This window comes from Gadus chalcogrammus, chromosome 4, assembly GCF_026213295.1.
Source record: "Gadus chalcogrammus isolate NIFS_2021 chromosome 4, NIFS_Gcha_1.0, whole genome shotgun sequence".
Classification (NCBI taxonomy): Eukaryota; Metazoa; Chordata; class Actinopteri; order Gadiformes; family Gadidae; genus Gadus; species Gadus chalcogrammus.
This window is the reverse complement of record NC_079415.1, coordinates 9,611,890-9,630,731: the sequence shown is the minus strand read 5'-3', so window position 1 is coordinate 9,630,731 and position 18,842 is coordinate 9,611,890. Positions and strand designations below refer to the sequence as shown.

At 43.7% G+C, this 18,842-nt stretch overlaps 1 protein-coding gene across 1 annotated transcript; it reads right to left on the bottom strand.

The window, feature by feature from the left end:
- Positions 1–1,109: 1,109 nt before the first annotated feature.
- ier5l (immediate early response 5-like) lies at positions 1,110–3,437 on the bottom strand. The gene has a single exon (XM_056588499.1). It carries the CDS (start codon positions 3,241–3,243, stop codon positions 2,230–2,232), a length of 1,014 nt encoding a protein of 337 aa, XP_056444474.1. The 5' UTR covers positions 3,244–3,437; the 3' UTR covers positions 1,110–2,229.
- Positions 3,438–18,842: the final 15,405 nt, after the last annotated feature.

Sequence of the window (18,842 nt, the reverse complement as noted above, 5' to 3'; positions counted from 1 at the left end):
TAAACAGCCAATATAGAAAACGCAGACCCTTCCCACCCAAAGCAGTTTACAACAACAAGACGATGTACCGCCACAGCTTCTTCTACAAAACCTCTCCAAAGAGCCGCAGGACGAGTAGAGGTAAAGTCTACAACGGTTCGTATACACAGCCCATGACGATACACCGTAAGATAAACGGGTTGTAACCTCGTCGAACACGGCGACGGTCAGTGAGTAGCACAACATATGGAGATAGGAGACATGTCTCGGACGGAGGGGAGACGAGGCGGGGGCATCGGTTAGGAATGAAAAAGAAAAGAGAGAAAAAACACACCCAGCCGGACGGGGGGAGGGGTGGAGAGAGGGAGGGCGGGAGGGGGGATGGGGTAGAGAGGAGGATGGGGAAGGCAGGGGGGAGGGGTGTGTCGGGCAATGAGGAATGAGGGTTGGGGGGAGGGTGGGGGTGCATGAAGGCGAGGTCGGCCCGAGGTGCTGCCTGCCTGCCTGCTACACAGGCTCCCAGATAGGCCTACCTTCATTCAATGATTTGGAAAAACACCACCAAGCGGATACATCAGAGATAACAGGGCTCCAAGTTTTTTGAGCGGTGATATTTGAGGGCAGTAACGTGCCATCATATTGCAATACAAACGCAAGTCAGCATGTTGATGTCGGTGAGACACAGTATGACAGGGTAAATGGGCCGTTTTTTTTATATTGTAAGCCATATGCTCAAATAAATGCACTAACTCGGATTGATCAGCCTAAATGGCACTCCAGTCGTTTTGTATAGCATTATGATGCTGAAATACTTCTACAGGAATATCCTTTATATAGGTTGTTTGAAATAGCTATTTGATAAAGTGTAGTAACTGTAAAGTAGGGATATAGTTATAGATGACTAGACTCATTCGTAGGCCTAGTATCAGTTAAGAAAATTAAAACATGGTGGCCTACTAGTTTATTGTATTCATGTGTACATTTATGTGGTTCATGTACAAATATTGCTGCTTCCATAACTTTGATTTCTCAGTAGGTCTAGACTTGTTGACGTGCAGTAAATCTATGCATAAAGTACCAACAGCATTCCATTTGTTTTGTGATCAATAATAGAAGAATAGGATTCGTTTTCATTTTTTTTATTAAGATTATAAAATCTTTACAATTTCTTTCTAAAACAGTTTTACCCGGTGATATACAATATACTATGCACAAAAATATACAAGAAAAGCAACAGAAATTGAGAGAATGCCTGAAACTCCTTTATTTTGGTACACATAGTGTTCATATACAGGCCTAATGCATGGATGTAGTAGGCTATGGCTAAATGATGAGATTGCCTTTTTAAAACAAAAGGATTAACATATTGGAAAATAAAACTCACAAAAGCAAGTTATGTTTGAATCATGAATGGATGTCAAAGTTTCAGCAACAACCTTTGATCAAGGGGGTAACGATTCAGCACAAACTGCCAAAATATACCTGGGCTGGTGCATGCTGGGAGTTGAAGTAAATAGGCCTTAGCAGCTCACAAGGTGTGATGGCATAGAAGTTTTGGCACTCCATCAACTGACATGCCCAGGGCTGAATCTGAGTGAATCCACTCAAAGAGTTTCGGAGGGAAATTTGAGTCGGCCATTGACTTATTAAACACATGAATGTAATGGTCACAGGCGTCGAAACCACATTAGGCATATAAAGGATGTCTTCAATCACAGAGTGATCAGAACACACCAGACCTTAATACATGGTTGTTCACCAGGTAATAGGGCTCCACAGAAGCAGTTGAGGCATGTTAAGGGTTTCTGTTGTGACTGGGTTTTTGGCAGCACTGAGCCATGACAATGTCCTTACACCCACATGTGTACATATTGTTTGAAATAACATGTTTGGATGCAGATCATATTAAAAAGACATGATTAGCGAGCAAAGACATTCAGCCACCTTCAATTACTTTCAACGTAGGCTATGGCAATAGCTAGCAGTAATGTGTGTTGGGCTTAAGGCAACAAAACTCCATTTCGTTAGATTAAAATAATTAATAGGCCTACTTAATATATTCTGTAGACATCTTTCTGTATAAAGGGACATTTTGCACATAACATATGGCACAACCATTGTTTCCCATTGTTAAAACTGAAGTCCACCATCTGTTCCACGTTGAAACATTTCTTTTTCAAAAATAGACATATATAGTTGATTTAGGATTGGTACAGTTTAAAGTGTTTGATTCTAGTTCGCCCCCCCAAGTCAAAACGCTACAATGGCTCTAGTCCATGCGCCGAGACTCGCCAGGGCTTGCTGGCTACAGAACTGTCCGTTCAGGGCTTGCTCAAAGTCCGCCTGCCGGCTCACCAGCCCCGAGAACCCCGAGCCGAAGATGGAGATGAGGTTTGAGATGTTCGAGGAGTCCAGATATTCACAATTCGAGTACGAGCAGTCCTCGAATTTCACCCGTTTGCACGGCACGAAATCCGAAATCTCCTCCATATCGGAGGAGACGTAATAACAGCCGAAGTCCACCTTCCGCTTCTTGGTGGAGGGCTGCGCTGCGCCGAGCGCAGCATGCGCGCCCTGCTGCACCGGGGACTGGAGCGGAGGCAGCGCGCAGCAGTCCTGGTGGAGGTAGCCGTTCTCCACCGTGGTCACTATGTGCGTGTCCAGATCGAGAACGGTGGTTTTGTTGCAATGTGCGCTGCTGCTACCGCCGCCGATTCCACCGCCGCCGCTCCCCGTCAGGGAAAGGTCACAGTTTGACACGGGGTACGCTTCCATACAGCAGCTCCGGTAGTACGAAGAGGAGGATTCGGAGTCCTTACACAGCTCCTCGCCGCTGTGGAGAGCGAGGGGATTCGCCGAGGAGCAGGCACCAGTACTAGAGACGGCAGGAGGAGGAGGTGGAGGAAGCGACACACCGCACAGGCTCACCGCTTCTCCCGCTCCGGCGACGCCGGCGCTGCGGCAACACTCCCCGCTCGGCTCCTCTCCGTCCCCGCCGGCCAGATGATCCAGGGGGTTCAGCTCCTCGATCTCGTTGCAGACGGTCATCACCTCCTCGTACTGCTGCATCCGGTAGATCTCCGCGTACTTTTCGTTCATGTAAACTTGCCGGGCGTTCCGCAGCACGTAGGACACCAGCAGGTTCTTGTGGAGCTTGATGCCTCCTCGCTGCGCCCGGGAGTTGTGTATCTTCCGCAAGGAGAGCGAGATGAGGCTCTGCGCGTCTACCGCGGCAGCAGCACACTCCATGGTGGTGCTAATCATTATGTCCCCCCTTTTGTTTTAAGTTGTTTTCTTCCCTCCTCCCTCGGGGAGTGAGAAGAGACAGGGAGTGGAAAGGAGCGGGGTTCACTGTGTGTTGTTAGCTCGAGTCAGCTCTGAGGAGGAACATGGGCTCTAGCTATCCACCATCCTCGATACACCAGCGAGCAATCATCTGTAAGCGTCCTTCGCTCCACAAAATATTTATATATCGCGCAAAGAGACGTCCCACTTTCGACGCGAACCAATGAGCGGCTCGCTTTCTGCGGATTGACACCCAGGCCTCACCTACGACTGGCGGCCTTAGCCAATGGGAGCGAAGCGGTTCTTCTGTGCTATTCAAATTCCGAAACCGATTGATCGAGCTGGAAGACTGATTCTGTTGAGAGGGCATCCTCCGTGCGCACAGCCAACGCTGTATGGAGGTACACCGGTCGAAAAGTATACGAGGTTTTCTTCCCACTGTTGCGACTTGGGTTAGGGTTAGGGTTACTTTATGATCATGTAAGTTTATATTTGTTTTGGAATGTGTATCCGTAGAGACTGCTATGCAACATAGAATAGACCCCAGTATGTTTTCAACATAAGGCCTATGGCCTTTTCTGTAGGAAGCACTTTCTGACTTTGTGTGTGTGTGTGTGTGTGTGTGTGTGTGTGTGTGTGTGTGTGTGTGTGTGTGTGTGTGTGTGTGTGTGTGTGTGTGTGTGTGTGTGTGTGTGTGTGTGTGTGTGCGTATGTGTGTGTGTGTGTGTGTGTGTGTGTGTGTGTGTGTGTGTGTGTGTGTGTGTGTGTGTGTATGTTTGTGTGTGTTTGTGGGTTTGCGTGTGTGTATTACCATGATAATTATTATTTTCCGTATTAATAGTAAATAATGACATCATCACAAACAGAACCACAAAAGTGTCAGCAACATCTTTCAATTTACAACATTCAAATGTTAGAATATCTCCAAAGATACCTAATTATAAGTAAGAGAAGATTAGCTTCATATTTTGATTTAAAAAAAGATTTCCCTACGTTACTCACCACCACTCTACCTCTCCGTCCCACAGCATTTTATTTTCCTCCTCTTCTCCTCTCCTTCCCTGTCCCTCTCCTTCTCTGCTCCTCCCCTACACTCCTCTCCTTCTTTCCTCTCCTCTCCTTCTCTCCTCCTCCTCCACTGTTCTCCTTTCCTCTCCTCCTCTCCTTCTCTGATCCTATTCGCTGCTCCTCCTCCCATCTCCTCCTTTCCTCTCCTACTGTCCTCATCTGATCCTCTCCTACTCTGATCGTATTCTCTGCTCCTCCTTTCCTCTCCTACTGTCCTCATCTGATCCTCTCCTACTCTCCTCATCAAATGTTCTGCTCCTCTCCTCTGATCATCCTCTCCTCTCCTCTATCCTCTTCAGCTTTCCTTTCCTCTCCTACTCTCCTCATATCCTTCTCTGCCCCTCTCCTATGTTCCTCTCCTTATCTGCTCTTCTCCTCCTCTCCTCCTCTCATCTCCTTCTCTGCTCCTCCTACTTTCCTCATCTACTTCTCTGCTCCTCTCCTTTCGTCTCCCCTCTCCTTGTCTCCTGTCCTCCTTTCCTCTCCTACTCTCCTTTCTTCTCCTACTCTCCTCCTTTCCTTCTCTGCTCTTCTCTGTCTTGCTCATCTCCTTCTCTGCTCCTCTCCAATGTTCCCCTCCTCTGCTCGTCTCCTCCTCTCCTCTCATGTCCTTCTCTGCTCCTCTCCTACTCTACTCATCTCCTTCTCTGCTCCTCTCTTCTTCTGCTCCACTCCTTTCATCTCCCCCTCTTCCTCAGCTCCTCTCCTTCTCTGCTCCTCTTCTCTCCTCTGCACCGGCATGCAGTCGATGCAGCAGCAGACCGTACCACCACCTCCATTCCCAATCTCTCTCTCTCTCTCTCTCTCTCTCTCTCTCTCTCTCTCTCTCTCCCTCTGTTTCTCATTCTCTCCCTCTGTTTCTCTCTCCCCCCTCTTTCTCTCTCTCCCTCCCTCTGTTTCTCTCTCTCTCTCCCTCCCTCTGTTTCTCTCTCTCTCTCTCTCTCCCTCTGTTTCTCTCTCTCTCTCTCTCTCTCTCTCTCTCTCGCTCTCGCTCTCGCTCTCGCTCTCGCTCTCGCTCTCTCTCTCAAGAAGAAGATGACCACTGCTGAATCTTAACCACGGCCAGAAATAGAGAGGTGTTTTTTCTACACTGTGCAGCACTGATGAGAAGGAACAAAAAAGAAAAGGCAAATCAATAGAAGCACGCGTAAACCCATACAGACTACCAAAGTACAAAAGGGGTGGGGGGGAAACATGTGGGTTTTAAATCTATGCATGAACAGTTTTCAGTTCGTTTGTTCAAGATATGTGTTGAAATCAAGGACCACCTTTACGTGTCCTGGGTTTATTCTCATTTCTGATGAAAGTTGCGCTTGGCGCCGACTCTGAAGCAGAGACCATCCAACACGCATTATATATGCCCATGGGCTTCTGTTATGGATCAGTGCGGTAAACAAAGTTACCTGCATGTCTGTTCGCAGTGCCAGGTGAATCTCAGACACACCTGCGCATGCACAGCAAGAAAGAGAGGTTGTATTGTTTGCTTTCGTATTTTTGTATTTGTGTAATAAGAGCAACAGATCTAAAAAGTATATTAACTGTAGAACCCAAGTATCATTTAAATAACTATTGTGTTATAATTTGTCTCTAAGTGTCATAGCAGTTAGAATATTCACCCACAAATTATACATTATTCTCAACTGAAAATGTTCCTATGACTTAAGGATTTTCATTTTTGATGTATGATATCCTTTTTAGCTGAATGATAATCATTTAGTTTTTAATGTGTTAGATCAGGTGATTAACCACCATTAATTGTATGTATGTGTATGAAACAGGGAAAGGCAACCTAATGTTCGCCTTTATGTAGCTATAAGTAAATAATTGGTATTGCCAAAGACAACTAAAATGATCCATATCATAATCAATCAATTTCCTGTTGCTCGATTAATCTACTTATGGTTTCAGCACCCCCTACAAAGTAGGCCTATTCAGCTAAGAGTAGGGGCCTTAGGTGAACATTTGAAACACATCCTCACTGTTTTATTCTAAAGTAGTACTGTTGCAATGTCATACAAACACAGACCTTAGTTTAAAGCCCAAAGCACACAGCGCAACATATTTGTAGCGTGACCCATAAATACAATAATGTTGTTCTAACAGAGCAAAGCACACAGAGCGCGAATGTAGCAGGGCTGTGTGTTTCAATTCAATAACATTCGTTTGCCTCTGTCCCGACACGACCGGGAGCTCTGGGCTTTAAAAGGGCTGTAGGCAAGATTTGAGAGTTGTTGAGAGAGAGAGCAGAAGAGAGCATAAAGAACCCCCCCCCCCTCCCTTTCTCCGCCCTCCCTACCTTCGTCCGCTATTGAGAAGTGTTGCGTTCATGTACCTGTGGTGGTGCTATGATAAAAATGAATGCACGAAAAATACAATCCCCTAACCAGTCAGGGAAGTGCTGTAATGATTGGAAAAAAAATTGCCATGAGCAGTCTAAGATATAAAATGTCTTATACAGAGGCAAGCGCAGTCAACCAGAACAGACGTTCGTAACATTTCACTTACTCATAGCTGACGGACACACTTCTAACAAATTTCACTTGTAGCTCCTAAATCTCCCCAGCAGCACTTTTACGTTCGGGGGACTTCAGTCCCAGAGATCTTTTGGAAGGGCTAACCAGGTGCCAGGGAACATTGCACCTAGTCTAAGTCATTTAAAAGTCCATCGATGGGTCTGATGAGCTGACAATACCAGCTGCTCACTCGCAGGGAGCTGTCGCACACAGTTTCGTACCGTGTTTTTATAATCCGGACCCCTTAATGCATCTGGAGCGACAATGTGAAACGAGAAAGAGATCTACCCAACACAGGCGGGTTTTACATTTTGGATTTGTACTATGCCAGGCTCTACAACTAACAGCTGTAGAGAATACGACACGTGAGGGAACCGTAAGAATGCAGCCGTTAGTTGTAATCAACAAATGTAGAAAATGTATACGCAACCGGCCCTAAGGTGCTGGAGTAGGCCTGTGGAGCAGTGCAGCTCTAGAGTGTGTTTTCTACACACACAAGGTCAATTTATGCAACGCAGGGTGCGTTTTATCTCTCTGCTGAGAGGATAAGAACAAGCATACGTGATAAATGTGAAAAGGACGAGTGCAGTCGCATCATGTGGTTCTTTTAGTCATAACTTTGCCACGTTGTCATCGTCCCAATCTTGTCGTGGTATGATCAACCGCTGAATGACCGACCCTTAAAGGTTGGCTTCTATCCATTAAAAAGGACATAGTGACATGTACTAGACAAGGGAAGAGATTATGAGTGTAGTTGGCCACACTGTTTCCGCGATAGCGATGATTCCTAATATTTTTATTGTTAATCAAACAGTTTTTATTGTAAAGAGATTCAAACAAATATTCATATTTGTAAGTTTAACATTTAATTACTGTTTCATAAGTTTTAACTAATTTGATATATCCGTCCAGAGTTCATCTGAGTAATAGCATCACAAGTTCAGGCTACGCTGTCAGGGGGACGGCGAGTCTGTTGCTCGTACTCCCAGTTGGAGGGCTCTGGGTTCAATCGCCAATGTCCACAGCAATATGCAGCCATCATACAGCAAGGTTTCTAACCCCTACCTGGAGGTTAACATTGTCTTTTACCTGTAAGATATGATAAAAGCTGTATACAGTTTAGTTTCACCGTTTTGCCTCCCGCTCTGCCTCAGCCATGTGTGCTCTCATGTGCTCTACTCTGATTTCCATTAGTTTCATCATATCCTAGTCTGACTTCTCTGCCACCCTCGCACCCCCCCCCCTCCCCCCTAAGCACGCTGGCTTTCACTTTGTTTCGTGTTGCCACGAAAATTAGCAAACCACGCCGCAGTTTAGAGAAATCACAAGAAATAGATTTAGCTCTACAGCAATGTATTTGAATAAAGTGAATCAAGTCACTCTTTCTCTTCATCTCTCTCTCTCTCTCTCTCTCTCTCTCTCTTTCTCTCCCTCTCTCTCTCTCTCTCTCTCTCTCTCTCTCTCTCTCTCTCTCTCTCTCTCTCTCTCTCTCTCTCTCTCTCTCTAATATTGTGTATAGAGAGAGATACAATACATATTGTATGTAAGTGTATATATCAATCAATCTATAAACAACAATATATAACACAAATTGTTAAGCTATGGCCACTGCTCTCTCCTATCATTTGTTTAAGTACAACTGTGTTCTCTTTATTATGACTGTATTGTGTGATGATTAGAATATTTAAATTGCTAATATATAACTTTTTATTCAAGTTAAGCCTAACCCTGAGTTGCAACAGAAAACAATATTTCTACATCCAACGTTGTGAATAGCTTAACGATGTATTTGCCCCATGGTTTTGCAGGTTATATTACATTTCAAGTGAACACAATCCTCAATCCTCTACATGCTAGACATTCATACGTCATTCAAACGAGAAAACTGACAGCTCCTAACTGATTTCAATAACTCCGCTGTTTAAGCAATATCGCTTATATAGCCGATCAGACAAACAAACAAACCCTGATTCCTGATCAGTCGTTGGGCTGGTCATGTGGAAGCACTTTGACACACAGGTCTGTGTACTACAGGAGATTCCCTCCCCCCAGTGGCAGCACAGGCATAATTCAGCAGCAGCAGCAGCAGTCTAACCTCCCTCTCCCCTTCCCTGCATATCGCGCTCAACCTCCACAGCGCAGCTCCAGACCTTACCGTGCCTTATGTGGGCTACTGAAGTGCATGTTACCAAGTGGTGGCAGCACTCACCCTCACAAAACCCCATCTGGGTTTGGGACAGCACGTGCAATGCGATTCCACCCTTTATATGTAAACACAGCAGGAGACGATGCCCATAGATCACTATTTACTTCTACTCTCTTCCTCTATTTCCTGCAGAAATCCATACACAGAGTATGCAACACACACACAGTATGTATTGTATTAACTATTGCAATTTCTGTTAAAAATATACAAAATAAATCCCTGGTTTATTGTCCTTGTTGTCTATTTGGCAACTGGACCCGTAACACAAAACTTTGTATTTCTTTTTATTTATAACATGTTCTTCATCACATGTAGTAGGCTTACATAAACAAATGCTAAGATAAAGAGATTGCACCACTGCACTCGATATATAGGTAGTGTGTGTGTGTGTGTGTGTGTGTGTGTGTGTGTGTGTGTGTGTGTGTGTGTGTGTGTGTGTGTGTGTGTGTGTTTGTGTCTCCTCAAACTTGTGTCCTACCCATAGCGGCAGCAGCCTGCGTTTGAACGGAGACCGCTGCATCTCCTCTTATGTTATCGCGTGCCGTCTCTCCTACAAGGAGGTGTTGTGCATCGATGCAGCTTTTCAGCCAATGGGGGACAGCCGTAACCCCCCTGTGCACCGCCTGTCTGCAAAAAGGGGGCGGCCTCACGGCTGATCTGTGTGTGTGTGTGTGTGTGTGTGTGTGTGTGTGTGTGTGTGTGTGTGTGCGTGTGTGTGTGTGTGAGATGTGTGCCGTTTCCAAGGCAACCAGAGTCTTGACCTACTCCATATCCCTCCACTCCCCTTGGGCAAAAAAAAGGTATTAGTTACCATGGCGACAGCAGCGGTTGCAATGTCGGTCTCTCCCGTAAAGTGTGCCGACGGAATCGTCGGAAACATCCAGCCAGTTGGCGGCTGGGAGTAGGGAACTTGTTGGCGAGAAAATGTTTTGATGATGAAAGCGAGGAAGATGATTAAGAAGATTAAAGTTAATATGTTGTGGCTGGCAAAAACCTTATTCTTATCAACGCACCTACATATAAGCTATGTGTGAGAAGGTTTTTACCTTCAATGCAACATGAATTCACAAAACGCGTTAGAGTCGTTAGTTTATATTATTAAAACAATTTATTTTTATTTCAGGTTTGATTAAGAATCAACACTTCTTTTTCCTCCTCTTAGTATCCTGGCCCACATTCAGTCCACTGTGAGAACAACAGAATAGACGTGCATCAGTCCACCAGTAGGCCTAACTAATGGTTTTAATTTCCTAGATCTGTCCTCTTTCCCTTATTGTTGTAAATCAATCAGGTGCTCGATCCCATTGGTTGACAACCTGTTGTACGACCTATGTAGTGTAACGGCCTACCGGCGGAGTCCACTGCGGCAGCACAACGTTAGCATGTTTCATTTAATGATGATTATAGGATTATGCACCCTATGCATATCTCCTATTTACTGGATTAAAAACCAGACATACATCGATCTTTTTGTAACCTATTTATAGGACCAAACCATACATAAGTGTTTTGGGTTAATGTTATATCCTGCTTCGTTAGCATGTGTGGGTTTATCGCGTGTGTGTGTGTGTGTGTGTGTGTGTGTGTGTGTGTGTGTGTGTGTGTGTGTGTGTGTGTGTGTGTGTGTGTGTGTGTGTGTGTGTGTGTGTGTGTGTGTGTGTGTGTGAGTGTTTGTACATGCATGTACACACACAAATGCGCGATTGTGTTTTTTATGTGTGTATGAGTATGCATGTGTTTTATGTGAGTGAGTGTGTGAGTGTGTTTTAGGCGTGTATGAGTGCACGTCAGCTGTGTGTTTTATGTGTGTAGGAAAGTGTGCGTGAACGTGCGTGTGTGAGTGTGTGTTTAATATGTCTATGTGCCTGTGTGCATGCGTGTATGCCTATGCATGTGTGTGCGTGTGTGTGTGTGTGGGTGTCTGTGTGTGTTTTACATAACTGAGTCAGTGTGTGTGCGTGTTGGAGTGCTGGAGTGTGTGTGTCTGTGCATTCTGGGCTCTCCCTCCCTCTCTCTCCCCCTCTCTCCCCTCCTCCCTTTGAGTGGCTGTGTTGGAATGCGGACGGCATATGACCTGTTGAGACGCGTCTGCATACCAGACACAGTGGGTGGGATTAGCAGGAAGGGAGCCGCCGTACCTGGGGGGAGGGGGGGCTCGGGGGTGGGGGTGGGGGGGGTGGGGGAATGACGATCGCACCAGAACCGTTTCTAAGCTACGGTTTTTCAGTTGGCGTCATCGAGATGCAGCAACTGTGGGGTGTGTTCACTTGTGTGTGTGTGTTCACTTGTGTGTGTGTGTGTGTGTGTGTGTGTGCGTGTGTGTGTGTGTGTGTGTGTGTGTGTGTGTGTGTGTGTGTGTGTGTGTGTGTCTGTGTGTCTGTGTGTGTGTGTTAGTGTGTGTGTGTGTGTGGGTGTGGGTGTCTGTGTGTGTGTGTTGTTGTGCGTTCTTTTAGTAACTGCACTGACGACGGGCTCCGACTTGGTTTGCGGTTTTCCCTTTTTCACACACAGGGGGGATTGATTGTAGCCCACGGCTCTTTCATTATCATGTGATCTTCAAGGTAGCCCTGTGATTGGCAGCCGGCTGGATGAAGTCCGATTGGAGTTCACAAGGAAAATCTGCATATTTTTTTACATCGTGAGCGCTGGAGCAACTTTAGGCAGGCTTGTTTTCTGACACACACACACAGGCGCACACAGTGGAGGAATGCAGACGGTTTGCTTTTTCTTGTGCTGCTCCATGCGTCTCTCTTGTCTTTGCTGCTTCCTGCGCTTTCTTCTTACCTCAAAGACGTGCGTTCACACTGTGCAGGTTTAAGCACTGACAAAAGGAACTGTTGGGATTTTTGTGACAATTACAAAAGGATGGGAATATTATTATTTTGGTGGAAGAGAGAATAGGGCCTTTCTGAGGGGTTTTCAGTAACTCACATACATACCTACATACATACTTGCAATCATACATACATACATATTTACATACATACATATACATACATACACATACATACATATACATATATAAATACATGCATACACACACACACACACACACACACACACACACACACACACACACACACACACACACACACACACACACACACACACACACATACATGCATACACACAAACTTACATACATACATACATACATACATACATACATACATACATACATACATACATACATACATACATACATACATACATACATACATGCATACATACATACATACATACATACATACATACATACATACATACATACATACATACATACATACATCAACTTTATTTTAATGAATATAAACAAATGATGGCATCTTCCTTTTCATTTTAATTATATACTTTAATATTTATTCATAACTTGTGGCAAGGTAAGATTGTTCATGGGACAGAATCAATGGGAATGAATAAATACATTTTTGGAAGGTTTCAGAATATGCCAACTGCAGTGATGAAGGGAACCTAATATCAGTCCCTCCAGGATTTCGCGGGCCTTTTTTGAGGTTGTTGCGGCCTAAAATGCCTGATGTTGCGTGAGCTTTTCCAAAAAGTTGCGATGAATGTTGCGGCGTTTTTTATGTTTTTGTTGCGATTACAGTGCGAGGGGAAGTGAAAGTTGCGATTAAAAGTTCTGAAAGTTGCGATTTTCCTGATGTTAAATATTAAGTTATTACTGCAATTTTCCCCGAGTAATATTTAATATTTTTTTAAAAACTTTAATTAAAAGAACAAAAACACTGAGAAATGGTTCTATGAATAATTTATTCTTGATTCTTTCCGCGCTGGCAATTGACTTGGATGCAACAGCCTGTGTCATAGTGATCTGCCTCGTCGTCTGACGTCCTGCCTGCAGTTCTGCAATTCTGTAGTTATGTTTTGAGGTGGCAAAATGCTTATTAATGGAAGATTTATGCTCGTGTTCCACCACAATGTTGCATGCAGTGCAAAATTATTTTCCCCCGCTTCCATGGAGAATACTAGGATACTGCTTTTTGCGATCTTTCGCAGTTATTTTGGTCGGCAAGTGTGAAACGTTGGACGCGCACATGCTGCATGAATGCTTGAATCGCTTCGATGTAGTAAACACGGAAGTAAGGCCGAAGGTAGTTTGTCGACGTCAGTTCAAGACGACGCCACCAATTTGCGGGAAAGTTGCGGTGGTTGGTTAAAATTGCGACACTGCCCTGAATTCGCGTGATTGGTTGATGTTGCATTGAAGTGGCAAATCGCAACATCGCGAAATCCTCGAGGGTCTGTAATATGTTTATTAACTTATCTGATTATCCTACCGTCGGCAACAATCATGTTCCATGTCATCGTCAACAAGACCCAAAAGCCTCCCAAAGTGAAATGCTTGATATTTCCTATTTCCTCCGCACTCTTGTACATTTTTTATGATCTGATGAATCAACATTATGTATCGTCTACTTGTAATCCAAAGTTATACTCCCGCCGGTGTGTAACATAGTGACAATAGAAATAGGACTAAAGTTGGATGACTGTATAAACGGCTTCTTAGACCAGGGACGTTGGTCAAGAATGCTGACAGCTAGCACAGTCTGGCCAACGTGCAAGCTAATGCTACAACTAAAGCTACTTTAAAGGGGACCAATTGTAGATGTTATTTTTTTGATCAGCAAAACAATGCTACATTTTTATTCTCAAAACAATGATACTGAAATCTATCGCATAATATGTGGGGCAATATGTTATCTGTAGCTTGTCATACCTGGCATGATATCCAGCCCTGACCTTAGCTCCACCTTAAAACAGGCTGCCTTCAGTGGGCGTTCCTTTCCAACTGCCTTGTTCTGCTTCGTTATCAACTAGTGCTGTCAGTTAAACGCAAACCAATTTTAACGGCGTTCATTTTTTTATTGCGCGATTAACGCAATTTATTTATTTAATCTTTTTTTTTTTTTGGCTCAAAACAAAGAAGCAGTAGCCTGACTGCTATGTTCAAGGCAGTATGTTTGTATGTTCATCGTTTAATTGCACTGTAGGCTTTTTTTCTTGTATCGTCCTGTTTTGATCAGCATATGCCAATATTGTTATCAATAAGAAAACATTTGCACAAGGCAAGCTGATGCACTTCTCCATGTTGATAAGAGCATTAAAATGAGAAATATTAATGGGACAAAGAAATCAAGGGATATTTAGCATAGAAAAATAATTTGCGATTAATCGTGAGTTAACTATGACATTGCTGTGATTAATCGCGATTAAACATTTCAATCGCTTGACAGCACTATTATCAACGTCTATTTGACGCGCAGTACAAATAATGTTGCTAATATTTTATTTTTAGCCCAGGAAGTGCTTGCTGAGGAGAAACATTAGCTACATCACTCATTGCTGAAATCCAATAGGGCAAATTTTCTCGGGAGTGATTAACAGATAGTCGCGACAGGATTCAGATTTCGATGTTCTCTCGTCTGTAATGTTTCCCACGCCTTATGCGAGCTAGGGCAAGGAAAACTCAGATTCAAATAGAATATCACAGCTTGTATCATCAACTTGCTGAGCTGCATGCGGTCTGCAGGTCATTAAGAACATTTCTAACGCTAGTCCAACCTCTTGTTAGCAGTCGATGGTTTCACACATTTTTAGCAAGGCCAAATTTTTTGTGGTTCTCCATCCCAGATATGGATCTCGATTTCATTAGTTTGGATGGATCTAGCGTCACAAATCTGATTTTAGACTAACAATCTAAAGTCTGTTGGCAGACCAGCTCATGTCTGGCTGAAGGGTCATTTTCTCCCACCTCTTATTTGTCTCGGTCCGTACGTGATTGGCTTACAGCTTACACAAACTCGGCCAGCACTGATAAACTCTTCCAGTGGGAAGACAAGCTGACCCGTTCTGTCCGAACTCCAACGCAAAAAGAGTCTGCAAATCTGTTTCGGCCTTCATTCATTTGAGGGAAATGAATATCTGGTTGGTACTAGAATATCACCAGAAGGACACAGAAAACAAGGCATCCCCCCCCCCCCTCTCAGTTGTAGTTGTCCATGTTCACAGCCTTGGATCCAACATTAGAATGAATCAAAAGAGCCTTTTAAAACCAAACCTGAAACCACATAACAGGAAACCCTTTCGATATGCCAAGAAGGGTGAACAAGTACTAGTATGAGTAATTCCATGTAGTAATGGTAGTAGTAGTTCATTGAATGGCCAATGCTTTGTGTTATTTAGTTAGGGAGTTTGTGGGCAGCAAGGAAACAATATATTAACGACCATAGTTAATACTTAGTACCATGAGTTCCACACTATAACTTTAAACAACACAGATGCATGTCATTTCATTTGCTGTGGTTGCCATGGTTAAATAGTGTTATTTTGTGTGTGTGTGTGTGTGTGTGTGTGTGTGTGTGTGTGTGTGTGTGTGTGTGTGTGTGTGTGTGTGGGAGCGTGTCCATGCTTTATATTTTTTGTGTGTGTTTGTGTGTGTTTTGCGAACGAGTGGATTCAATGACTGTGTTGCCGGAAATGGTTTACACAATATTAGATAATTTTATGAAAATCAACCAAAACACACTTCTACCCAGAATTCTTTTGTCTTGTTTATCATATCCATTTATACGTTCCGTTGAGCGAAATTCGTGTTCGTAAAGATAGTCAGTCAAATTGGTGTTCCGTTAACTGAACACTTACTGCTGCTATGAATTGCAATATGAGCATTATGTTGAGGGTGTGTTTAACAGGTTTCCACAACCCTAGAGGTTCTGAATATAAAGGTATATTTACATGGAGAAGGAGTGTGTGGCAGGTGAAAGATGAGAAGTATGTAGACACAGCAGAGTTGAGTGTGTGTGTGTGTGTGTGTGTGTGTGTGTGTGTGTGTGTGTGTGTGTGTGTGTGTGTGTGTGTGTGTGTGTGTGTGTGTGTGTGCGTGTGCGTGTGCATATGTGTGTGTGTGTGCGTGTGCATATGTGTGTGTGTGTGTGTGTGTGTGTGTGCGTGTGCATATGTGTGTGTGTGTGTGTGTGTGTGTGTGTGTGTGTGTGTGTGTGTGTGTGTGTGTGTGTGTGTGTGTGTGTGCGTGTGTGTGGATGGGGGGGACTAGGTAAACCATTGTTCTTTTAAAACAAATCAAAGTCTAAAAGACACACTATGTCTTTTACCCCCCCCCCCCCCCCCCCCACACACATAGACACACACACACACAGAAAACAGAGAGAGAGAAGTGAGAGAGTGGGAGAGAGAGCGAAAGGGAAAGAGAAAATAGAGAGAAAGAGAGATAGAATGAAAGATAGGAAAGAGAAAGAATGAGAGAGACAAACACACACACACACACACACACAGACACACACACACACACACACACACACACACACACACACACACACACACACACACACACACACACACACACACACACACACACACACACACACACACACACACACACACACAACAGAGGGAGGAAGGGAAAGAGAGAGAGCCATTCTCTGTGTGAGTTCCTGTCAGACCAGTCTAGAATATGACTCATGGTGTAGTCACAGGGAGGGAGCAGCCGGGGGGGGGGGGGGGGGGTGGGGAGGAGGAGGAGGAGGAGGAGGAGGAGGAGGAGGAGGAGGAGGGGGGGGTGCGGTCTGCAGTTTGGTGGAGTTTTGGAGCCCCATAGAGGCCTGTGTGATCTCTAGCTCACACAGTGTCTTATTGTTCTATGGAACAACACGCACACACACACGCACACACGCAGGCACAAACACACACACACACACACACACACACACACACACACACACACACACACACACACACACACACACACACACACACACACACACACACACACACACACACACACACACACACACACACACACACACATGCAGGCACACACACACACAAACTCCCTGTATGCTCAATATTTCTACACTAAGTTCTGTCATACTATAAGTGAACTGATGTCAACTGATCGCATTAAAGCCCAATGAAACACGAACAAATCTTTGTAATTTACATATTTTTAGATTTTTTTTTAACTTTCTGCTGTGAAACTCAAATCTCAATCCATACCGTCTTATCTCAGAGTATCCTATTTAACATTCAACCAAAGCACATGAACTGAGTAAATGGTAGTAGTCGTACGTCGGTCGTAATTCATGGGAAGAATAGTACATAAACCGGGTCCGTATACGGCTGGGAGTAATCCAACACACATGGTTCTGGGTTGGAGTCGCAGTCCTGATCTGAGAGGCGTTCAAAGAATCATCTAGAGGAGCGTTGGACCAGAAACCCCATCAGACAATCACCAAGATATCTTTAGTTATTTATACTGTTCCTACATAAACAATGTTTTGATGTTTTCCCTGAAATTCCTGTAATTCGTTTTTTAAAAACTTTCCAATAACACTATGCAGTGACAATTAGGGAGGGAACAGCAGTTGCTATGCTACCTACTCACTTTATTATGAATCAAACACTTAAAACTGCATGCACTCTCCATAAACACCCATGCTTGCAGAACTTTGTTGTGGGCACAGCAGCACGCACCCAATTAAACACGTAAGCACATGAACGCACGCAAATAAAATTGCACAAACACACGCACACACACATGCACACAAACACAGACAAACATGCACACTTATCATGTTTTTTTATCAATGAGTTGTTATAGCGACTGGCTGCGCTATCTGCATGTTAATCTTTTTGGGTGAAAATATTTGCATGACTAATCAAACTCAAAATTCTGATGTGAATGTCTCCCTTGTAACCATAAGAGTACAATCATTATTATTTAAGTAATGTTTTTTGTATAATCAACTGTATATATCACCTGTAAACATACACTTGGCAGTTTGTACTTTATTTATAACGCTTATCAATTGGAAAAAAGGCTTTATTTGTTCAAATTTGCAATCTGATGTAAAACTAGCTTTGTTCATAGAGCATCATCACTATTATTATTATTTTTATGATCATCATTATTATTAATTGTAATATTTTATTTTAATTATAATAAAGCCAGAGGACTACAGCAATGATTCATGTGTACTCCCAGACCCCCAGCTGATGTGGTGCACTTTGCGCTGGAGTTCACCGCCGTTCTGTCATTCCTCCCCGTCATCTTGCAATAATCTCAGTGTTTGAGGGTGAGGTCACCCATCGGGAGAGTTCACCACTTCCGCTGTGCAAACGGTACATGTCGCCGCGCAGATGAAATGCCCTCCACGCTTGACTACTGAGGGGGAGGATGTGCGATCGAGACAAGCTTTAAATAGTCTTCGCTATATTTGGTTTCTGCAACAACGGGGAGTTGAGAAATTGCATTTCGGTTTACACTTTGTGAAGGAATATGTGGAATGAGCACGATAGACATTCCCTACATCACAATCTGGCTTTGCTAATGTATTCGAAAAAAGAGGAAAAGCACCGTCTACCTTGATAATGATGCACCACACCGATACTGAATGGAAACAGAAATGCCAATCTAATACCTTAATGTATGTTTTGTCATAGCAGCAATTTTCTCTTTCTCATAGTATACTGTGATATTCTTAATAGGCCTACATCAAGAATAATATGTCAACAATAATATTTTGTTAATGTGAGATATATAATAACTATTAAGAAAAATCCAGAAGATAATTGTAATTCATCATTAAGAGTAGCATAAATAATCCTCCAGTGATTTCCTTTTAAAGAGAACTTTTTAACATCGAATGACCGTTAACCTCACGCAGTTTTAAGCCATGCTAATGTTGTAATTGGCACTACATCAATTTAATTTCCTGGAGATAAATCATTCATAACCTCAGACTTTGATGTTC

Bases quoted from the DNA above. Each gene is read 5' to 3' on its own strand.
- ier5l (XM_056588499.1), bottom strand. From the start codon at position 3,243: ATGATTAGCACCACCATGGAGTGTGCTGCTGCCGCGGTAGACGCGCAG.